Source organism: Mizuhopecten yessoensis, unplaced genomic scaffold (genome assembly GCF_002113885.1).
Source record: "Mizuhopecten yessoensis strain PY_sf001 unplaced genomic scaffold, ASM211388v2 scaffold6135_1, whole genome shotgun sequence".
NCBI classification, from domain to species: Eukaryota; Metazoa; Mollusca; class Bivalvia; order Pectinida; family Pectinidae; genus Mizuhopecten; species Mizuhopecten yessoensis.
The window spans coordinates 1,288,586-1,309,109 of record NW_018406397.1 but is presented as its reverse complement, the minus strand read 5'-3'; the positions used below and the strand labels follow the sequence as shown (position 1 = coordinate 1,309,109).

At 35.3% G+C, this 20,524-nt stretch overlaps 2 protein-coding genes across 2 annotated transcripts in view; one reads left to right on the top strand and one right to left on the bottom strand.

The window, feature by feature from the left end:
* Positions 1-3,642, bottom strand: part of LOC110451558 (para-nitrobenzyl esterase-like) — a 15,016-nt gene extending 11,374 nt beyond the window's left edge. The window contains exon 1 of the mRNA XM_021499648.1: positions 3,583-3,642. The gene's annotated coding sequence lies outside the window, so the exon portion shown is untranslated. The remainder of the gene's footprint in view (positions 1-3,582) is intronic.
* On the top strand, positions 3,330-20,307 carry LOC110451559 (ras-related and estrogen-regulated growth inhibitor-like). Its single transcript, XM_021499649.1, has 5 exons — positions 3,330-3,752; positions 13,777-13,833; positions 17,825-17,898; positions 18,594-18,801; positions 19,771-20,307. The coding sequence occupies exons 1-5, from the start codon at positions 3,617-3,619 to the stop codon at positions 19,950-19,952; spliced, it is 657 nt and encodes a 218-aa protein (XP_021355324.1). The 5' UTR covers positions 3,330-3,616; the 3' UTR covers positions 19,953-20,307.
* Positions 20,308-20,524: the final 217 nt, after the last annotated feature.

Below are 20,524 nucleotides of genomic sequence, written 5' to 3'. Positions count from 1 at the left end.
GTCCTTACTGTAGTATTTGTATAGTAATGGTCACCAGTCTCCACGTCCTTACTGTAGTATTTGTATAGTAATGGTCACCAGTCATCCATGTCCTTACTGTAGTATTTGTATAGTAATGGTCACCAGTCTCCGTGTCCTTACTGTAGTATTTGTATAGTAATGGTCACCAGTCATCCATGTCCTTACTGTAGTATTTGTATAGTAACGGTCACCAGTCTCCACGTCCTTACTGTAGTATTTGTATAGTATTGGAACCTATATAGTTGAAAGCCGCATTCGAACCTTGTGAGAGAGTTCGGTGGAAGGCGTGCTGGCGGGACGACATTGGTCACCCTTTCAAGGTCATTACTCTTGTTTTAAGCAGTTAACACACTGCAGAGTTCAATGTGGTTACTCGTACAAACAGTAACCTCCACTTAATTGCTGAAGACTCTATAAAACATATTGGATATTTCATGTATCAAACTCAGGATTCCAAATCGACATCACTTCCCTATGATCCGTTCATAGTTCTATTCTATAATTTATATTGAGTATTACTACCATATATAGACAAAGCGTGAAGGTCGGTACGGCACACGTTTAGCAATGCATACTATTGGGTGTGTTAAAACATTAATTTTCTCAGTTGACATTCTACAGTTCATTATATACAATTGCCCCTAGTCAAAGGGAGGTAACATGAACAAATGACCTATTTTAAATGCACTAGTTTCATAAAGATGTGTAAACCAACTATTTTTAACAATGTGACACTTAAAAATGAGCAATGAAATATCAGTTATATATTTTAAAAAAGGCTTCGTTCATAGTCCAGAATTGATATTTTTGGTAATATATATGATGGACGCTTACAATATGTCGGTCGGACATATACTGACAAATTTTAAGCATTATTTCCCGGGTATTTTATGTTCCGTGACGCCAAGTGTCAATATTCGTCAAACACTGTCTTTACACCATCTAACAGAAAAGGTCGTGAAACTGATTGTATTTCAATGAAATATAAATAAATATATGTTAAAAATCAGAAATTTGAACCTGATACGCAATTTGCTACAGAAGGATACAGCTTTAATATTAATGCGGCAACACTATATTTTGAACTCAACAGGCTTAATGATTGCTACCGCGAAACAGTAAAACGGCTGTAAATTACTGTTTTAACATTTAATTAAGATTACAATGAGGAGGAAGTTTGGGATCAATGAAATGGTGGATAAACCTTTGGCCCAGAAAGACCCTAACACCCCGCCATAACGAGCTAGCGTCTCCACTTACCTGCCACGCTGATATTGTGACTCCACACCCTCAATAAGAACTCCACTAATTCGCCAGAGATCCTCACTATTCTAATTATCTTAACTATATGCCAGGTATCTTTCCCTGGTGTCTACCGGTAAAGCTTCCGTAACCTTGAGGAACAGACTAAAACTGATTATGACGTAAAACAGTTATTTGAAAACGTATTTCTTTTGTTTCAATTTAATATTATACAGTACATCGTAAATTATTATTGAATTATATTCAAACTGACCAAAATATAAATTAAGAAAATTCTTTTTAAATCTCGTTCTAGAGTTCTATGAATATATTTGCCATGATGTTTAATATAGAATGTATTTTATTTAAAAATAAACATATTTTGAAATGTAATGCAACGATATATCGACATGACGATACGAAACGTATCACGATACTATGGTCACGATACGATAAGTACAATGTATCACGATACTATGGTCACGATACGATAAGTACAATGTATCACGATACCTATAGTTATAGAAGAAGCAAAGCGAAAAAATATGTTGAAAATGTTTTAACGGCAATATTACTCCTGTAAATGGACGTTTTGTTACTGTATAATGCGATTGAGATCTATGTCTTTTATTTCACAATAAGTTATAATCTCATTTCATTATATAATATATAGTACTCGTTCTACCTTCATGTTGAGGTTGTATGATTGACTTTGAAGATTTGTTATTTCCTAGAAATTTGGTTAGATTAAGGCTTAATTTGTATTATTTCCTAAACGACTAAATTATGCAACTAAATTATGCTTCATAAGAGTCCGCTAAGTTACCTTAGGAAAACATTAAAGTTTTCCCAAACTTATGCCAATTTCATAATTTGTAAATATTATGTATGGAATTGAATCTAGTGCATATGTTCTCCGCCATTGTACAAGATATTTGTAAAGGATTTATCCATATGTATATTTCTGTACGCCTATATGCAATGTGCATTTGGTAATAATTTGAATTGAATTGAATTGAATTGGACTTGGTCCAAAATGGACATGACTTTAAAGTTCCACACAATCTTTCACGTCTTTCGACGTGCATGCCGACCTAAGCTGTCACTCGCCATGTCGGAACCGATATAAGTAGACTAAATTCAGAAACGACAAAATCCGAAAATATCGTTGGTGTATCGTAAGCTCCCAAAATATATTGTGTATCGTACCGTATTCAAAATATGCTATATCGTCGTACGGTACATCGTTGTAGCCCTAGTAATTATACACTGACAATTTATATAAATCTGAAAAAGAATTGTTGTTAATCAGCCATTAAAGCCAAACGTTTAGAATTTGCAATGCTATAAATAATAAACATGGTAATCCCGACAATTTTTGCAGAATTTCTCTACATATTTCGAAAAAAATAGAAACGGATTTGAATTATGTTCTACCGTTAAAACCTCCAATGAGTCCTTTTACGTCATATGGTTCAATTTACATTAGTAAGGCTTTTTGTATTAGCTAAATGCATATTCTCTGAACATTTGTTTTATCGAAAAAATATCCCGCATATTTCAAAACCTAATAGTGTTATCATGCATTACATTGTACAACAATAATCGTCATTAGACAGGTTATATAGTATAAAGATTATACGTCGTCTTTGTCTTCGTAAAATTGCATCATAAAAACTGTATTTAAATTGGTTAAAAAATGGTCTAATAGTTGTTTTACGACATCTTTAATTTTGAAATTAGACAAAAACGTGATTTTGACATGTAAGTTATAATTATTCAGTGCATACTCGACTTTGGAACTGCATATACTGTCTATGATGTCTGAGATTTCGTGAATTGAAATGATTCTAACAATTTGAGCCGACAGAGCTTCCAACTATTCTAGTAACGTCAGATATTCATCAGTTCGCACCCCCTTTGATGGGCCGTACATCAGAGGGAGCTGGTTACGAGCATGATTAAGCGAGGTCAGGTACAATGAATATTAGACAATTAAATAATGCCGGTGGTTAATGAGGATTACAGAGGGGAGGAGGGTCGAGGCTATAGGTGTATATACCGGAGAAACACTTCAGTCTATCGGCACCTGGTGTGAGAGGAGAGAGGTATAAATAGAATGCACAGTTAGAAAGAGAGGGAAGATATAATGGCATCGACAAACCTTCAAGAACAAGCAGGGCTGTGCATTGTCCATTAGCGCTCTATGTTCATATATACCTCCAATAGTAAATCATGGAGTCGTAACGGTAGGAATTGCTTCTTGGAGATGGTCCGATAACTTACCTGTAAGGATTTGTTATTACGTGTGTGACTTACCAGTGTCACACCAGTGTCGTGCCCCGATTACGTAATGAGCGGAGGGGGCGGCCTCAGCGACTCTCCCACGGGAACAGGGGCGGGGCTCCGTCCATACCTCAAGAGGAAAAAATCGTCCTTTGGCGAGACCAAGATTGCTGTTCTTGGTCATGAAGGAACTGGAAAGAGTGGTAAGTTAAGAAAATGGTTTTATCAATGAAAATTCAATATATAACATGCTAGGGTATAGTGTAATTCGCATGTCAACATTTCAATGAAAACATTAATTTTGTTGAATTTCTTCTTATAGTTTTGCTGTTTCCTCTGATGACATAGCGTGCTTGTATCATATGGTTCTATTTAATTCGCACATCAACTTAGGTTATATCTACATGAAACTGTGAAGTGGTTGCATAAAGATTCAACGTACGCTGATACACGTGGTGCAATTAGAGTTCACAATCCTTCAGGTGTAGACGCGATATCATTTTTCGTTTCATACGTTAATAACATATACATGTGCAACGTTAGCCTGACGGAAGCGTAGACTTTGCGAACTCAACATGTACCCTCATTCTTCATAACCGTATCAGTACGGATATTAAAGTGTCAAATGTCATGTCGATAATTGCCGCTGTTTTCTATTACCACAAGTCTTGCGTAAGANCAAGTACCCCTCCTCAGCCTCTTGGTATCCTCTGATGACGAGGTACTGTATGTAACTAGGCCTACAGAGAGGTATAACGATGTCGTTAGTTTCCCCGCCACATATGATATGCACCACACATTTGTTTACAATTAATTTGTGATTATTTGAAACTGTGATGCTGGGAAACGATCCAAGGCATGTTTGAGAAGCCTGGTGTGGGTGAAGATGGTACAGAATACAGTTATCTGTCTCAGATGGCCCAAAAACAACATGAGCGATACCCTCACCACAGGAACCCCGTCCCCTGTTTTACCCCTCGCCAGGTACAGTTTGGCATCGACCGTTCTTTGTATTGTCATTGTGCCTACAGGTAATTACGTATAATTCCGGAATTTATTAGTTAATTCAAGTTCGTATGTATTTTAATTTACCCAATAGTTTCTCAGCATGACTCCTTTCCTAGTTGTATGAAACTGAAACTTGAGCACTATGTCCAGACCAGGTCTCCAGCCGTTCGTTAAATACCTAGATGCACGGTCCATAAAACCGAAACTCTTCACTACACGTGCCAGACAGTATTATATTACCAAATGGCCCTTCTTGACCGAAGAGTTCTCACTGCGGGTCAGAGGTCATCACAGCAATCTGTTTTGCGGAACAGGTTGTGATTGTATATAAACAGATACTTTCCTCCATCTTTATTCTACTCAAGGATATAGCTCTCTCGCATACGCACACGCACGTGATTACTTTAAGTACCCGGACACGTGGCCAAATGACAAAAAGTCCTTTATCATTATGTGTATATAACGCGCTCAAACAGGAAATGAGTAGATACTGTTCTTGTAGCTAAAGTATACAATAAGGTCATAGATAGGTTCACAAAAGTAGCACTTAGATAACTGTTTAATTTCGTAAACGTCTTATAAGTTAAGTTTTATGTTACATTATTGTGTAGTTTTGACATAATTGGACATAATCAATCCGCCATTCTAGGACTAGAGCAATGCTAAAAGTAGAACTCAAGCAAGTGATCTATACTTTAAAGTGTCCTAAACGTGCTTTACCTTAGGCATACAGAGTATCAGTTTGTAAACGTTAAAATGTGCGTATGCATGAAAGGATGCAGTGTATTATTTAGCATGTACCTCATTGCAGCCAAGGTTTGCATATATTAATTTCTAAATGTTTGCAAAATAGTAGTAATACAAATATCGTTATAACATATAATCATACGTAAAGTTAAAGCATTTTGGCACAAAGGATCTTAAATAGAAATAGGGAAACTTCGTTCGTAATGTTCGGGTATGGTTCAGGCCGTTTTTCTGTATCCAGCATCCTCTCGACGACTCCCTGTTCGTCAAGTGCGTAGGCAGCATACACCATGTTAAATAAGCATTTAATCACCATGTCGACGGCAGCGTGAAAGCTTGTATCGTTCCGATCAACCTAGATTGTTTTGAATAATAACATGTATATCGTAATGTTCTGACACGTATCAGAGTTTACAAAGACGCTCGCCAACCTGTCGTCTATTACAGACGAACACATATACAAAACGATAACATCCTTCAAAAACTGTAACGGTAGGCTGGAATCAATTTAATTCGAAAGTCACCTTGGGCAAGTAAGCGGTTTGCAATTAACATAAACAGTTATCGCCATTTAACAAGATTTATGGCTACCGAAATTTTGGTGCCTATTTTCGTCGGTGTGGCGATATTTTATTTTTTTCTATTCAGTTATTTCTACTTTTCGTTCTCGCTTAATCAGATTTCGCGTTCACCCTGCTTATTATATGGTGTTTTTCCCTAACAGGCGCTACGATACAGTAACTCATTAATAGTAAGCGAAATAACAGCTGTCTGTGGTAGGGGGGATGGGGGATGGGACTGTGGGAGGGAGTATGGGGGAGGGGACTGTGGGAGGGGGTATGGGGAAGGGGACTGTGGGAGGGGGTATGGGGGAGGGGACATGGAAACCGAAGATGAAGTTCGGCGTAACTCATTCTATATATGTATACATGTCACACTTTGCTACTGCTTTAATCAGGAACGTTTATTTTAATTGACATAGGTGCGTTATTTACCCCCGCTGTTCTTGAAGTTTCGGCAATAACAGACGGAGAAGACTCCAGACAGCAGCTTTTTACAATTTGCCGCTAAATTGTTTAGATTGTTAAAAAAACATATGCGAAACTGTTAGTGAAGTGTAATATAATTGCTGACATATACTTAGAAGTGTGTAGACAGATTCACAGAGGTAGGCGAGGGGGTCGGAATCTGGAGATTGTGACGTCAACACGAGACAATGGGGACAGACATCTTGGATCCTCTGTAACATTTTTGGCGATGCCTTAGCCAAACAAATCATTGATAACTACTGTAAGCTTCAATTGACACGTTTATAACAAGCAATCGTGTAGTAAACATTTCTGCTATATTGTTTTTCAAAACGAGTCATTTCAGTTCAGCATACTGTGACCCAAATAGTTTCTTATCGCAATAAGGACGTATTCTGATATATTGAAATTGCAAAAAAATGAAATGCACAAAATTGTCGGCAGTTATTATTTGTTTCTAAGCTACCAGTACATACTCGACGTGCCCTCTCTCAATAGGTCGTCTACCTAGACAACTGTACGGTATCGTCGGGCCAATTCCATTCACTATACATGTGGTCTTGAGTAAGGTAAGCCTTAACTACACCCAAGTCAAGGTTAATTACCACTCGTCCTGTACCAGCGTTAATATTGTTGATGGAATCTTACTACCATGGTACATGCCGTGATCATTTGGTGATGAACGCAACAAACCGTAAGCAAGCATTTAAGATAGTTCTTTCCTTGATTTAAACAACGAAACGAAATGTTTCGCTTATAAGAACATTTGCTTTGGTTAGTGCCCCGACCTACTAACCGACAGGTCGCAGCCTGGATCCCGCAGTCGATGACGTTTGGCGGTTGTTGAGCTAGGTATTTACTCGTGTTGTTCACCTCGGCATGTTTGGAATAGAGCATGGTATAGTCTTGGTTGGGTATTACAGTCCAATTGTACTGTAGCACTCAATTGGTATGACACAATAAATAAGCTGTTGTAAATACTGACCCATAGCAAGTCAGGCGCGTAGCTACCATGTAAGCCAATAAGCCCGGGCTTGCACATGATTTTGGCAAGTATAGGTTTTCATGACATTATTTTTTCTTGCTGATATTATAAAGTGGAGTTTAAGTTTTGAATATATAGTATACATATGTAATTCCTCAGATATGATACAGTGTTAATAGTTAGTACAAAAATGTATGAAGTTTAGAAATGTCCATTGCATTAATGGACAGTTCCAGGCGGAACTTAACTGCTCGATTGAGTAAATTGAGAAACTCACGCCTGGCGCAAACGACTCCGAGTATGGCACAGTGGACACAGACAATCAATGTGGTTTTTTTATGAAAATATAAATTTGGGGCACGTTCGGCCCCTTTTGCCGGGGCACATTCGGCCACCCCGAATGCAACTGTTATTGTGCCAAGTGACGTCACTATTGTTAACGTCACCCAATTGACCACAAAAATAATATTTTTACGTCGCAAAAATTAAGTATTTTTTTCTTTGTATTCACTGATTTGTTCTGGACTTATTTTCCAACAGAATTGAATGAAATTCCATACACTTATTAGTAAATTGTCTTCTCTATCCTTCATGCCATACTTGCCCTGGTAGGGGCCGGATTTACCTCAGGGCGGGGCTCGTCCGGCCCCCAACTCTCTCGACCTAAAAAGTCCAATAATTCCCAAAATATGGTCTTGTTTACGATTTGGTTATTAGTTTATGAAAGACGATACATTTCTTTTCTAAATGACATATATAAATATGCATTTCAACAGTATAGTACATGCCTTCCATAACGTCTTGAAAAAAGAAAAGGGCCGTGTTTTCCCCGGTCCCCCCTACACATGTATTATACATGTGTAGGGGAGGCCGGGGCAAGTCCGGCCCCTTTTTTAAAACTATATTATAAATTACAACATATCATTATCTCAGACATCAGGACGTGGGAAATGGCTCCCGAGACGTTCTAGAAAACAAAATTTTCATGGGGGAGACCCCCCTGACCCCCCTAACGGGAGGGGGAAGACCCACTCCCGTACCCTCCCCCTGCTCGGGGGTGGGGGGTGGGGGGCTGCCTTTGGCAGCCCCATGTCGGGGCTTACACATGGTAAAGGGGCTAGCTACGCGCCTGCAAGTAGAGCACCCATACAACTTCAAACAAGAAATCATGACAGGAGCTCTCAGTTACCTGGGTTTCAAACCTATCGGAGGGATATACTTTGCACGAAAACTTGACAACGTAAAAGCATCAGTTTTTGTAAAAAAAAATCAAGTAATTAAAGATACCAACAGGATAGACAAAGCACTGAATCGAAATATTACATGAAACTATAAATAACAGAAAATGAAAGAAAACTATCCACAATAGGCTTTGTATCATGCACACTTCCTGAACGATTTTCAAAAATGCATGTATCTGTGTATAATTAACCTTAACGCCCCAAAGAAAACATTTAAAACTCATCATGAGTACTAAGATCAACATTAAACCCTAACGTACAATACGCTTCAATACGTATCCAATGAAGACTTTTTACCTTTGTTCTCCAATAAAGCCTTTCTACCTTTGTTCATACATTTGTCTACCAGGTATGCTGGATTTTTTTTACCATGTTCCGGCATTCTTCCTAAAAGACTATGGAAAACAGGTATCTTAGAATGACTACACTTTTTAATAATCGTTCTCCATGAAGTTGCTCATTTTCCAGTTTATGCCCTTGTAGATTTCAGCACATGAATGATAGCCCCAGCTCGACCTGGACATATATTGTTTTGTTTCATAGTAGCACATGTTCTACATTACCAACAAACATACAACCTGTCATGCATCATGTTGTGGTAACGCTATGCCGCATCATTCAGTTTGTCGGCGACACAGTTTACCGTCATAGCAGTATGTCTGTCCCATTATTGTTTAAATGAATCCCCAAATCAGGCAAATGCACTTTATCTAGCCTAGCATCTGATAGCTGTGATACAGTATGAATGTCAATATTAGCAAAAACCTTATGTTGAAACATTGACACAATCAGCGTTCACTGAAAATGGAAAAGAAGCCAACGTTTGCTGTATTTTGCTTTTTTTTTTTTTTTTTTTTTTTTTTTTTTTTTTTTTTTTTTTTTTTTTTTTTTTTTTTTTTTTTTTTTTTTTTTTTTTTTTTTTTTTTTTTTTTTTTTTTTTTTTTTTTTTTTTTTTTTTTTTTTTTTTTTTTTTTTTTTTTTTTTTTTTTTTTTTTTTTTTTTTTTTTTTTTTTTTTTTTTTTTTTTTTTTTTTTTTTTTTTTTTTTTTTTTTTTTTTTTTTTTTTTTTTTTTTTTTTTTTTTTTTTTTTTTTTTTTTTTTTTTTTTTTTTTTTTTTTTTTTTTTTTTTTTTTTTTTTTTTTTTTTTTTTTTTTTTTTTTTTTTTTTTTTTTTTTTTTTTTTTTTTTTTTTTTTTTTTTTTTTTTTTTTTTTTTTTTTTTTTTTTTTTTTTTTTTTTTTTTTTTTTTTTTTTTTTTTTTTTTTTTTTTTTTTTTTTTTTTTTTTTTTTTTTTTTTTTTTTTTTTTTTTTTTTTTTTTTTTTTTTTTTTTTTTTTTTTTTTTTTTTTTTTTTTTTTACTAAAGTAGTGATTTTCGCTTGAAGTAGCAATATAATAAAAGAGGAAGGTCAAAGACATAGAACGAATTCATTTTGGAGATAAAACGTTGAAGTCTTCAGTCATAAGTTTGTTTACTTGATGAAGTATATATCTTCATTGCAGCAAACCTGTCTTGATATTTTTGGTCGTTTTTATGATTTTATTACAATGGGAATATACACTAGCAAATATCATATTTAATTGATCATGCAACTTATAACAAGTGCTTCTGTTCAACCAGGCAAGCACCTGTTCCAATCTTCCCAGACAAAGCGTGCGGCTGGAGTGCTATCCATTATGACGTACAACAGATTATTGGTTACACTTTAGTTTCGTAGCATTATATTGTTACATTTTGGATGTAAAGAGCTATTTTAGCATTGTCTGAGTGTAGCGTAAGTTCCACTTCTACCGGGTTCAACAACACTGATCAGAGGAATTCGCGATATCAAAGACTTTACCACAATTAGAAAATAGCGTGAGGTAATACTGTTTTATGTAACGCACTCTTTGTCCCGTATCTTAAGGTCGGGTCTGGTGTTTATCAATCTAGACGGTAAAAATCTAGAATATCTAGATATTCAAATGCCAGATATCATCTATAGAACTGTTTTTTGTCCATCAAGCGGTTAATGTTCCTGTGGTAGACAGTTTCTATGGAGAATTTAACAGATATAAGATATTACACGCATCAGATACAAAAGGAAACATCATGTTGACATGTGTTACGATGTATTTATGCCACATAAACAATCTTTGAATTCACACGTTTTCAAGAAATAATCAAACTGTAACACATACGCGAAATTTATGATGCAGTTTTGATAATCCTTTTATTACAACTTTTGTAAAAAGATAATGAAATTTATTGTAAATATATTGCATATATATTGCTGTTGGAGAAAATCTTACTGTTTTAAAATAACTTGTAACTATGAAAATATCTACCGTATGGGAATGTTTTGAAAAAGAAATATCGCCCAAGTGCATAATGAAAGTAGAAACAACAGAACGAATTCTGATCGTGATAGTGTCGAACACACGATCGTCCTTGACGAAAGCCACTCCATACCTCTACAGGATGTTTATGTTACTAAATGTTTATAGTACATAAACAGAATCCTGGGTAATTTACACCTCCACTTTCTGAGGTCATGAACTCTGGATGTTTGAAAGGTCACAATGTTCTGGAACTGCAACGTGCAGAGCCATGTCTTGACCGTTTTGGCAAACCTTCCGAATGTGTGTTATTGGAATGTGTCTGTGAATCTAAATAATTACTGCTTTTGCTTTTGGTTTATTTCACGTCTAGAAACCAATGAATTATAAACAATTTATGATTTATTTTCCCTCAAGATCTCAATTATTTAAATTCTCTTCCAGACTATTTCAAGTGTTATCGTTACTTTAATTTGCGTTATACAATATTCATTTCATTTGAAAGAAAACTCAATTTCGTTTACAATTATCAACTGTGATCGTAAATATTCAAACGAAAGTGTAAATTTTCACCAGGTGCACCATGCTATTTTATAATAAAGCATTCACAATTTAAAAGAACATTTGAAACAATGCTACGTACAGCAGCTGATCTGGAACGATAATCCTCTCGTGCTGTTAAACATGATATACATACCTTACTTATTAAGTTACCATTATCAACAAACAACGCTGCGGATGATATTAAGTGGCATTTCCAATGAGCTAGCTTTATTACTTTTATTTTTTTGTGCTTTTGTAAAAACGCCGAGACAAAGAGATTTTTGTCTGATGCACTCCCCAATCTGCGTTCTTTGTTAGACATATTGGCTATTCCCATTCTGTTATAACGAAAGCATTAATACTGTACGCTGTGGTCTAGTGTTGTAAGTTTGAGGTTACATAGTACTGTCTGTACAGTACATTTTCGGTGCTTTCTGTTATTGTTACAAGCCCTTTCAGTCCTTTATACGTTTTGGAGTGCCAATATATAAATATTGACCAAAACGACCAATTTTTATATTAAAAAACTTAATTTCTTTCACTGGTTGAGAAAAGCTGGTAGTTCTGGTCTCCTGATAGCTTAATGGAAAAAGAATCTGAAAATGGACATCAAACATCAATATCAGGAAAAAGTACTAGTTATATATTATCTGACCGATCGCTACCTTGTGATAAACATCTTCACCCCTGCGACGTATATATACTAAATGGCAAACCCGTTGGAATCCTGCTTTCGTCGCCATCTTGTCTGACTATTCTGTCAAAACATTTCGTGTATTTTGTCTAAGCACATGTTCACCTCACCGCAGTCATTCATACACATTGCACGTGTATTGCCTGCTGTCAAATCCCACATTGGCGGTGGTTGTGAGGAAGTCAGGGGAAGCAATTGATACAGTGGTATTAAGGTACTCTGGTACTGTATGACGTATCACTGTTTGTATACATATGCTGAGGTCGTTCGTCGTCAGCCACATGTTTGTGTGTATACATAAACATGAACAGAAATAGATAAGCATACACAATTACATTTCATGATGGATAGATAATATTGCTTCATAATCTAATCATAATTATAAAAAAAACTAAGTTTTTACCACTTAGAAATACGTCACATGCAACTCTTATCACATATGAGATAATTTTCTATTAGTTTCTTGTCAAAATTATCGCTCATATCTTGTTACGTTCGCCATCTGTTTGCATGTTATATTATATATATACTGTACCAATGTTTAATCAATATACATGCATGTAAAAGTGCTATCTAGCGATCATACACACCGTGTGAAGAATGATATATTTGTAACAGATATATCAGCTTCGATGTGCTGTCATTAATCGCCACATATCTCCAACTTATTTCAATGTATGCAGTTTATATAGCTTGTACATTAGTACTATGCTGGATGATTTGAAGTTTCAGTCAGTGCCTATTTTTCTTTTGCTTATACTAGTATTAATACCATTCCGTTGAATTTAAGGTTTAGGTCAAGGTTGTGTTTTTCTTCTGTACTCATGGTTGTAGTACAACCATTCCTTTCTTCCGTTGAAACTTTAATTTAGGCAGAGTTCTCCTTCCCTTTCTCCCGCATTCATGATTGTATTTCTACAATTTCTGTAATCAGCTGAAAGTTGTGTTAAGACAAGGCTGTATTTTTCTTTTTCTTTTTTTCTTTTGTATTTAGAATTGTATTTATTTAATTTCTGGATTTAGTTGAAGTTATTCTTAACCACAGGACTGCGTTGGTGTTTTTTTACATGCATTAGGGATTGTTATTTCTTTTCTTTATAATTTTATAATTTTACAATGTTTGTATTCAATTGAAGTTCAGGTTAACAACAACGTTTGATTTCGTTTTCTCTTGTATTTTACGATTCCGTATTTAATTGAAATTTTGGTTTACGACAGGGCTACTATGTAGGCTTCCTTTTCCCTTTAATTCGGGTTTTAATTCTTGCAGTTTGAAGTTATGGTGAACAACAGAGTTGTGTTTCTTGTTCTTGTGTATTCGGGTCTATATTTTTTATTATTATTATTAACCTGAAATTTAGATTTACGAGATTGAATGCACGCATCCAATACCTTTTTGGATGCAACATGCACGTCAGAGGTTCATCTTAAATACACTTAACCTCCTGGTGTTGTTGTTACTACGTTTTAACGAATGTCATTCCATAAAAAGTGACGTCATCCTATTCACATCATCGAATCTGACAAATGATTAAATAGTAGAGTGTGATAGCAGACATGACATTGTGATAACAGTTAGGACAAGTATTGTAACCTTTATCACGAATTTTAAGATATTCTCTAATAAATCTATGAAATACTTTTTTCAATTATTTCTTTCTTTCCAGCGTTGTCTGTGAGGTTTTTGACCAAGAGGTTTATCGGAGAATACGACCAAACAATAGGTATGTATCGCATATGAAAAATAGACAATGTCATAGTCGCAACAGAACCGTAGTTCGAACACAAAATCAATACAATAGGGCAAAATATGAACAAAGGAAAGATTTCCATGGTTAAGAGTACCGAAGTTGAAACTAAAATTCGATATAACAGGGCATGTATGGATAAAGGAAATATTTACATCGTTGGGATTACCGCAGTTTCAACAATTCGCAGTTCGAACTGAAAAATTAATAAAATAGAGCAAAATATGAACAAAGGAAAGATTTCCATGGTTAAGAGTACCGAAGTTCAAACTAAAATTCGATATAACAGGGAAAGTACATGTATGGATAAAGGAAATATTTACATCGTTGGGATTACCGCAGTTTCAACATATTCGCAGTTCGAACTGAAAAATTAATAAAATAGAGCAAAATATGAACAAAGGAAAGATTTCCATGGTTAAGAGTACCGAAGTTGAAACTAAAATTCGATATAACAGGGCATGTATGGATAAAGGAAATATTTACATCGTTGGGATTACCGCAGTTTCAACAAATTCGCAGTTCGAACTGAAAAATTAATAAAATAGAGCAAAATATGAACAAAGGAAAGATTTCCATGGTTAAGAGTACCGAAGTTGAAACTAAAATTCGATATAACAGGGCATGTATGGATAAAGGAAATATTTACATCGTTGGGATTACCGCAGTTTCAACAATTCGCAGTTCGAACTGAAAAATTAATAAAATAGAGCAAAATATGAACAAAGGAAAGATTTCCATGGTTAAGAGTACCGAAGTTCAAACTAAAATTCGATATAACAGGGAAAGTACATGTATGGATAAAGGAAATATTTACATCGTTGGGATTACCGCAGTTTCAACATATTCGCAGTTCGAACTGAAAAATTAATAAAATAGAGCAAAATATGAACAAAGGAAAGATTTCCATGGTTAAGAGTACCGAAGTTGAAACTAAAATTCGATATAACAGGGCATGTATGGATAAAGGAAATATTTACATCGTTGGGATTACCGCAGTTTCAACAAATTCGCAGTTCGAACTGAAAAATTAATAAAATAGAGCAAAATATGAACAAAGGAAAGATTTCCATGGTTAAGAGTACCGAAGTTGAAACTAAAATTCGATATAACAGGGCATGTATGGATAAAGGAAATATTTACATCGTTGGGATTACCGCAGTTTCAACAATTCGCAGTTCGAACTGAAAAATTAATAAAATAGAGCAAAATATGAACAAAGGAAAGATTTCCATGGTTAAGAGTACCGAAGTTCAAACTAAAATTCGATATAACAGGGAAAGTACATGTATGGATAAAGGAAATATTTACATCGTTGGGATTACCGCAGTTTCAACATATTCGCAGTTCGAACTGAAAAATTAATAAAATAGAGCAAAATATGAACAAAGGAAAGATTTCCATGGTTAAGAGTACCGAAGTTGAAACTAAAATTCGATATAACAGGGCATGTATGGATAAAGGAAATATTTACATCGTTGGGATTACCGCAGTTTCAACAATTCGCAGTTCGAACTGAAAAATTAATAAAATAGAGCAAAATATGAACAAAGGAAAGATTTCCATGGTAAAGAGTACTGAAGTTGAAACTAAAATTCGATATAACAGGGCATGTATGGATAAAGTAAAGATTTACATCGTTGGGATTACCGCAGTTTCAACAAATTCGCAGTCCGAACTCAAAATTAATAAAATAGAGCAAAATATGAACAAAGGAAAGATATCATAGTGCCAACATTACAACCTTTCGGATTGAAAATGTATGGCATGAAATGTATATCTGCCTTCAAAGTTAGCTCTTGGTACTTAACTGATCTTGATAAAGAACCCCTACATCTACTTTGGAGTCTAATAATAATGTTTGCCTCCAAATCAAAGGCGTTTTCTTTATGGCTACTAAGTAGTAATTGATTCAGCATGTGCAAAATATATTATATAATTTCAACAAACGACGTAAAATTCTTTCCCACAACCAATACAGTATCGTCTCAGTTTAATGGCAGGTTGTTATCAACAACCTCCAATTATCAGAGTATTACATAATCATTTTTATTCCGAACATTATCCAAGAGAGGGCTGAACCGGACTAATGAGCATAAAATACTCATAAACGAAGTCGCAGACAATTTATGTAGACATCCACATAATAACGGGCTTCACTTTTTATGGTTTTTAGAAATTTGTGCAAATTTTGAACAATATTAACAGTTCTAGAAAAGTTAGTTTTTAACTTAAGCTTTTAATAAATTCAAAATAATGATCTACCTCCAAGAAAAGTGAGTTATTAAAGAAATTGTTGTTTGGCCTATATACTGAGGAAAAAAATCGGTTATCGAAAACTATATCGTATTTGAAGGTTGAACGCAATTCCGTCTTACAAAGTACTATAATCGTAGAGACAGACACGCGTGCTATAGTGAAGTGAGGCGTTATTATGAAGTGCTACAAATATGCCATACTTCCGAAGCCTGCACGTGCATGTACACGTTTACCATCTGTCGGTACGTGTAGGTGGTACGATCGTGTACGCACGCCGCACGTAGGAGGCATATAACACCGTTACTGACCTGAACACATCGCTATTTGATCGTATAACATGTACAATTCGCACCTGTATTTATAGACTGCACATGGGTCAAAGGGGTTTTATCCATCACTAGATTTGCGCACTTCAATGTATTAACGCTCGCCACCTATATGTTTAAACCGAGGCCAGTCGACTTTTTAACACCAAACCACAAACATGTATTCATTTAGCATGTGTCAGAGAAACATCGTGACGGAATCATTACAGTTTTTGACACATATCGTTTGATGTTCTGTGATTAACACGTCATTAACCCGTCAAAAACACGCCCGATTTGTACTTTGTTGGCTGGAAATGGTACATTTGTATTCGAAGAAACCTCACATGGTACAAATAAAATGTATAGGTTCCTCATTTTCGTTCGCATCTTCAAAAGGCACCACTGCTTAGCCCTTGTCATATTTCCATATACCACTCCTCTTTAAACCAGACATAACCAGCTAATACGTTAGTGTAACAAAAAAAGTAAATCGAACCTTAAGTTGATAAAACTAGGGCAAAAGATGAACAAAGGAAAGATTTATATAGAGACTTTGGAAAACCACAAGGAGAATTTAAAGTTAGTTTTCCGGAAAAGAAAAAAGCGTCTTCTACTTCATCGTCGACATTTTCCATGTAAAATAAGGTCAATTCCAAGTAATTCAGGTCCTCCAAATAAGAACTGGTGTAGTGAAAACGATACAAGGCACACTGAAGAGCTAAACAAAACAAAACAAAAAATATGTTATCACAAAAGAAAGTCATATATATTTCTTAATATAATGATGATGGCAACGATAAAGCTTGAACAATGTACGTAGTATTTGCCTGTCCTAGCGTGTGTTGCAAAATCACAGAGGTTTTGATAATCAGAGCAAGATCTTGATAACTAAATCAGCAGTGACACGATAACATTGTAGCCCAGTGGGGGAAAGTTTGTACTCGGTAAATCGAAATCGGCATGGTACCTCTCGTGTCTTTTCGAACATTCTTTCCTTTCCGCTTTCTAGGTAGCGTTCCACCAAATAACACTCGTACACAAACATTACATACAAAACATAACAAAATACCTACCAACTGTATATATACATATGCGAGCGTGACACATCGTACAACTGAGTAGTAAGTCGTCCTTGTTAGCCATTTTGTAAATAAAGATGGGGGAGGCAGATGATGCATAAGTCCTTGCCGTTGATTTTCATGTTCAGGATAGTATATACGATCGACCGTATTAGTTAACACACCGCATCTCCAGTATATCTGAGAGTGAAACTGAAAGACTTGGCCAGGTTTTTATCAAAAGAATATAGGAACGGTACATGTACTACGGCCTCCCTTTTTCTATGAAAGTTGTTTACTTTGTAAAATGGTAAGCTTATCTTTGTTTCTGTTCTCTTGTAGAAAGTAAATATAAATATACAACAGTGGTCGACACAGAATCCATCACATTCGAAATCCTCGACACCATATCAGATGTGAGTGATCAAGTCAAAAGCCATTGTTTGTTGTTTATGTTACATATCTTACCTGTACAATATAATGTATCGTTTTTTCTCTTTTTTATACCTGCCATTTTTTTATAATTTGTTTTTTGCTTTGTTTAGAAAAGATACATAAGCATTTTGATGACGTGTTTTAGCCCCTGATTGATTTTCTTTGAAAAGTTTCTTCCACATATATTTCAGGAGCCACATTCCAAAGCTAAAACCTTTTTAAAATTCTTGTGAATTATAGGAGTTGATATAACTTAACATTGTGACATCTGTGTAGAAAACGTGAGTCGACAACATATATATGTATATCTGTAAGGCAGAAAATTGACATGGACAAGGAATTTCTGTAAAAAAAATCATACATGTATATGCGTTTTCACTTCCATAACCTATTTATCGAAAAAATGCCATCTATGTAATTTGTATTGAATTTCAATGATAAATATCACAACGAGATTTTGAACACATAAGAGAAACACCTTTAAAATACTACAATTTCTAATGTTTTATCTAGTAATTTCCATTTCGTCATATCGTATTCCAATCTTTTCTTCATTGTGATAAATGAATATCAAATTATCTCATCAAAGCGGAGCTTGTCGATGTATCAAATATAATGATACTGACCAGTTGCAATACTTTATGTCACACTTTCAATCCCGTTGTCATGGTTGCAGAGCGAGGATTGTGGCGCTCGTGATGACGTATTACGATGGGGCGACGGATTCATGTTGGTGTATTCTGTTGTCAGCCGGAAGTCGTTTGATGTCCTACAGGAGGTCAAACGGAAGATAGAAGAAGCCAAGAAAGGCTCCCCGGCGCCAATTTTAATGGTTGGCAACAAATGTGATCTGGCTCATATGCGCCAAGTTACTAAAGATGAAGGTAAATGACAGTACAGAGAAGATATTGTTATTGGCGATGTCAACTTTAACCTATCAAGAAAAGATAGAAGATTTGACCAAAAATAATTATCTATATATATGACGCTACCAAAATAAAAGAATAAAGAGGAGATTTTTTTTTAAGATTGACATATTTATTTGGGCAGCAGATTTGCTCTCCTCGGTGTTCCACATAGGTGAATATAAGCCCCCTGATTCTGCAGGGGCTCCAGTATAACACAATCAGCGTGAAATTCAGAGGACGTTGCTGATTACGAACCAGAACACCGCAGAATAAAGCAATACGTTTTCTTCACGTTTCATTTATAATACGCAACAGTACTAGTATATAACATTATTTTTCTAACATAGCATCATCTGGAATACAATATTAACATAGGGTTAAACTTTGTATGTATAGGATAGTATATACATGTTAACCGTATTAGACTTACGTTCATGCGTGTCTAAATGATTTCTTGCTAAGAAAATTGTTCGAAAAAGTGAAAAAATAGCGTAATAGTATGTTGACTGTCGACTAATGGGGCGAGCAAAGTGTCAAACGTTATGAAAATTAGTTCACAACAATTGTAAACATTGATAAGTAAAACATCTATTTGACCGTCTTGAAGGAAATTCAATAAATGTTAATCTGTTTTATTCATTCCTCTCCCTTTCGATGACCGACAGTTGTGTGCAAGTGCATTTTTACGCTTGTCATGGACTACACTTGAAAAACTGGCGCGCATATAAGACCAATATCTACACAGACAAGACAGTAGATCAATTTCTTTATTTCGATATTTGTCATGTACAATGTAAATTGAATAAAATACATTTTAAACTGAGCAATTTTTTTTTCAGTTCATAACTATTAAGCTTATGAAGATTAAATTGAAGTTTTTATTCTCATGACATTTTCTTTTCGAGTATTTATACCTTATTATTACCTCCCTTGTTTATCTTACAGGTGAGAAACTGGCTCTGGAATTCGGTTGTACGTTTGTGGAGGTTTCTGCCTCAGAGGATGTCAGTCAGGTAACGGAGGCCTTTCACGCCCTCTGTCGAGAAGTTATCGAATTCAAGCGAAGGTCAAGAACATTTTTAGACCGAGTCTTTGGTGCATTTGGAAGAGAGAAAGCGTCTTCCTGACACAGATCAATCATGGTTAAAAGTTAAATGGACACAATTATCTAATATCGCTCCACTATTCACGTTTTAAAGATTCATTCTGAGGAGTGACATGTTTGTTGGACGATAACAACGGTGGTAGATACAGACAATAAGGTGCACACTTCATCACTGCGCATGCGCACACTTCCCTGTATCCTGAGTTATCAGGAGCAACGTGTGCTTTACAAACACATTCGTGATTAGGACAGAGCAGCGTCTGGTACAGCACTAGTCGGGAAGTTACACATTACAGATTAAGGTTTATCATTATGTTGTTTGAGAACGTATGTTCATATTTATATATATTATCATTAAATGTATTTCAAATTGTTATCTGAGGTCTTTTGTTGTGGAATCTAAAAAGTTAACAATATATAGCTATGATAACTCCAGCGATGCCTACGTCAATATAAGACATGCTTAACGTACATGTACATGATCCAGAAGAGATAATAATGATAGTTTACATATGTTTTCCTTGTGTAAGGGAAACATGAAAATGTGTTTCCCCCGAGATTAATCGTGTTCCTCAAAGGGCGTGTCATCACACA

What these genes read in the sequence shown, in the direction of transcription:
- LOC110451559 (XM_021499649.1), top strand. Translation starts at nt 3,617, where the DNA reads ATGAGCGGAGGGGGCGGCCTCAGCGACTCTCCCACGGGAACAGGGGCG. An exon ending in TGAAGGAACTGGAAAGAGTG is followed by an intron (nt 3,753 to 13,776) that starts GTAAGTTAAGAA and finishes CTTTCTTTCCAG; the next exon opens with CGTTGTCTGTGAGGTTTTTG. An exon ending in AGAATACGACCAAACAATAG is followed by an intron (nt 13,834 to 17,824) that starts GTATGTATCGCA and finishes GTTCTCTTGTAG; the next exon opens with AAAGTAAATATAAATATACA.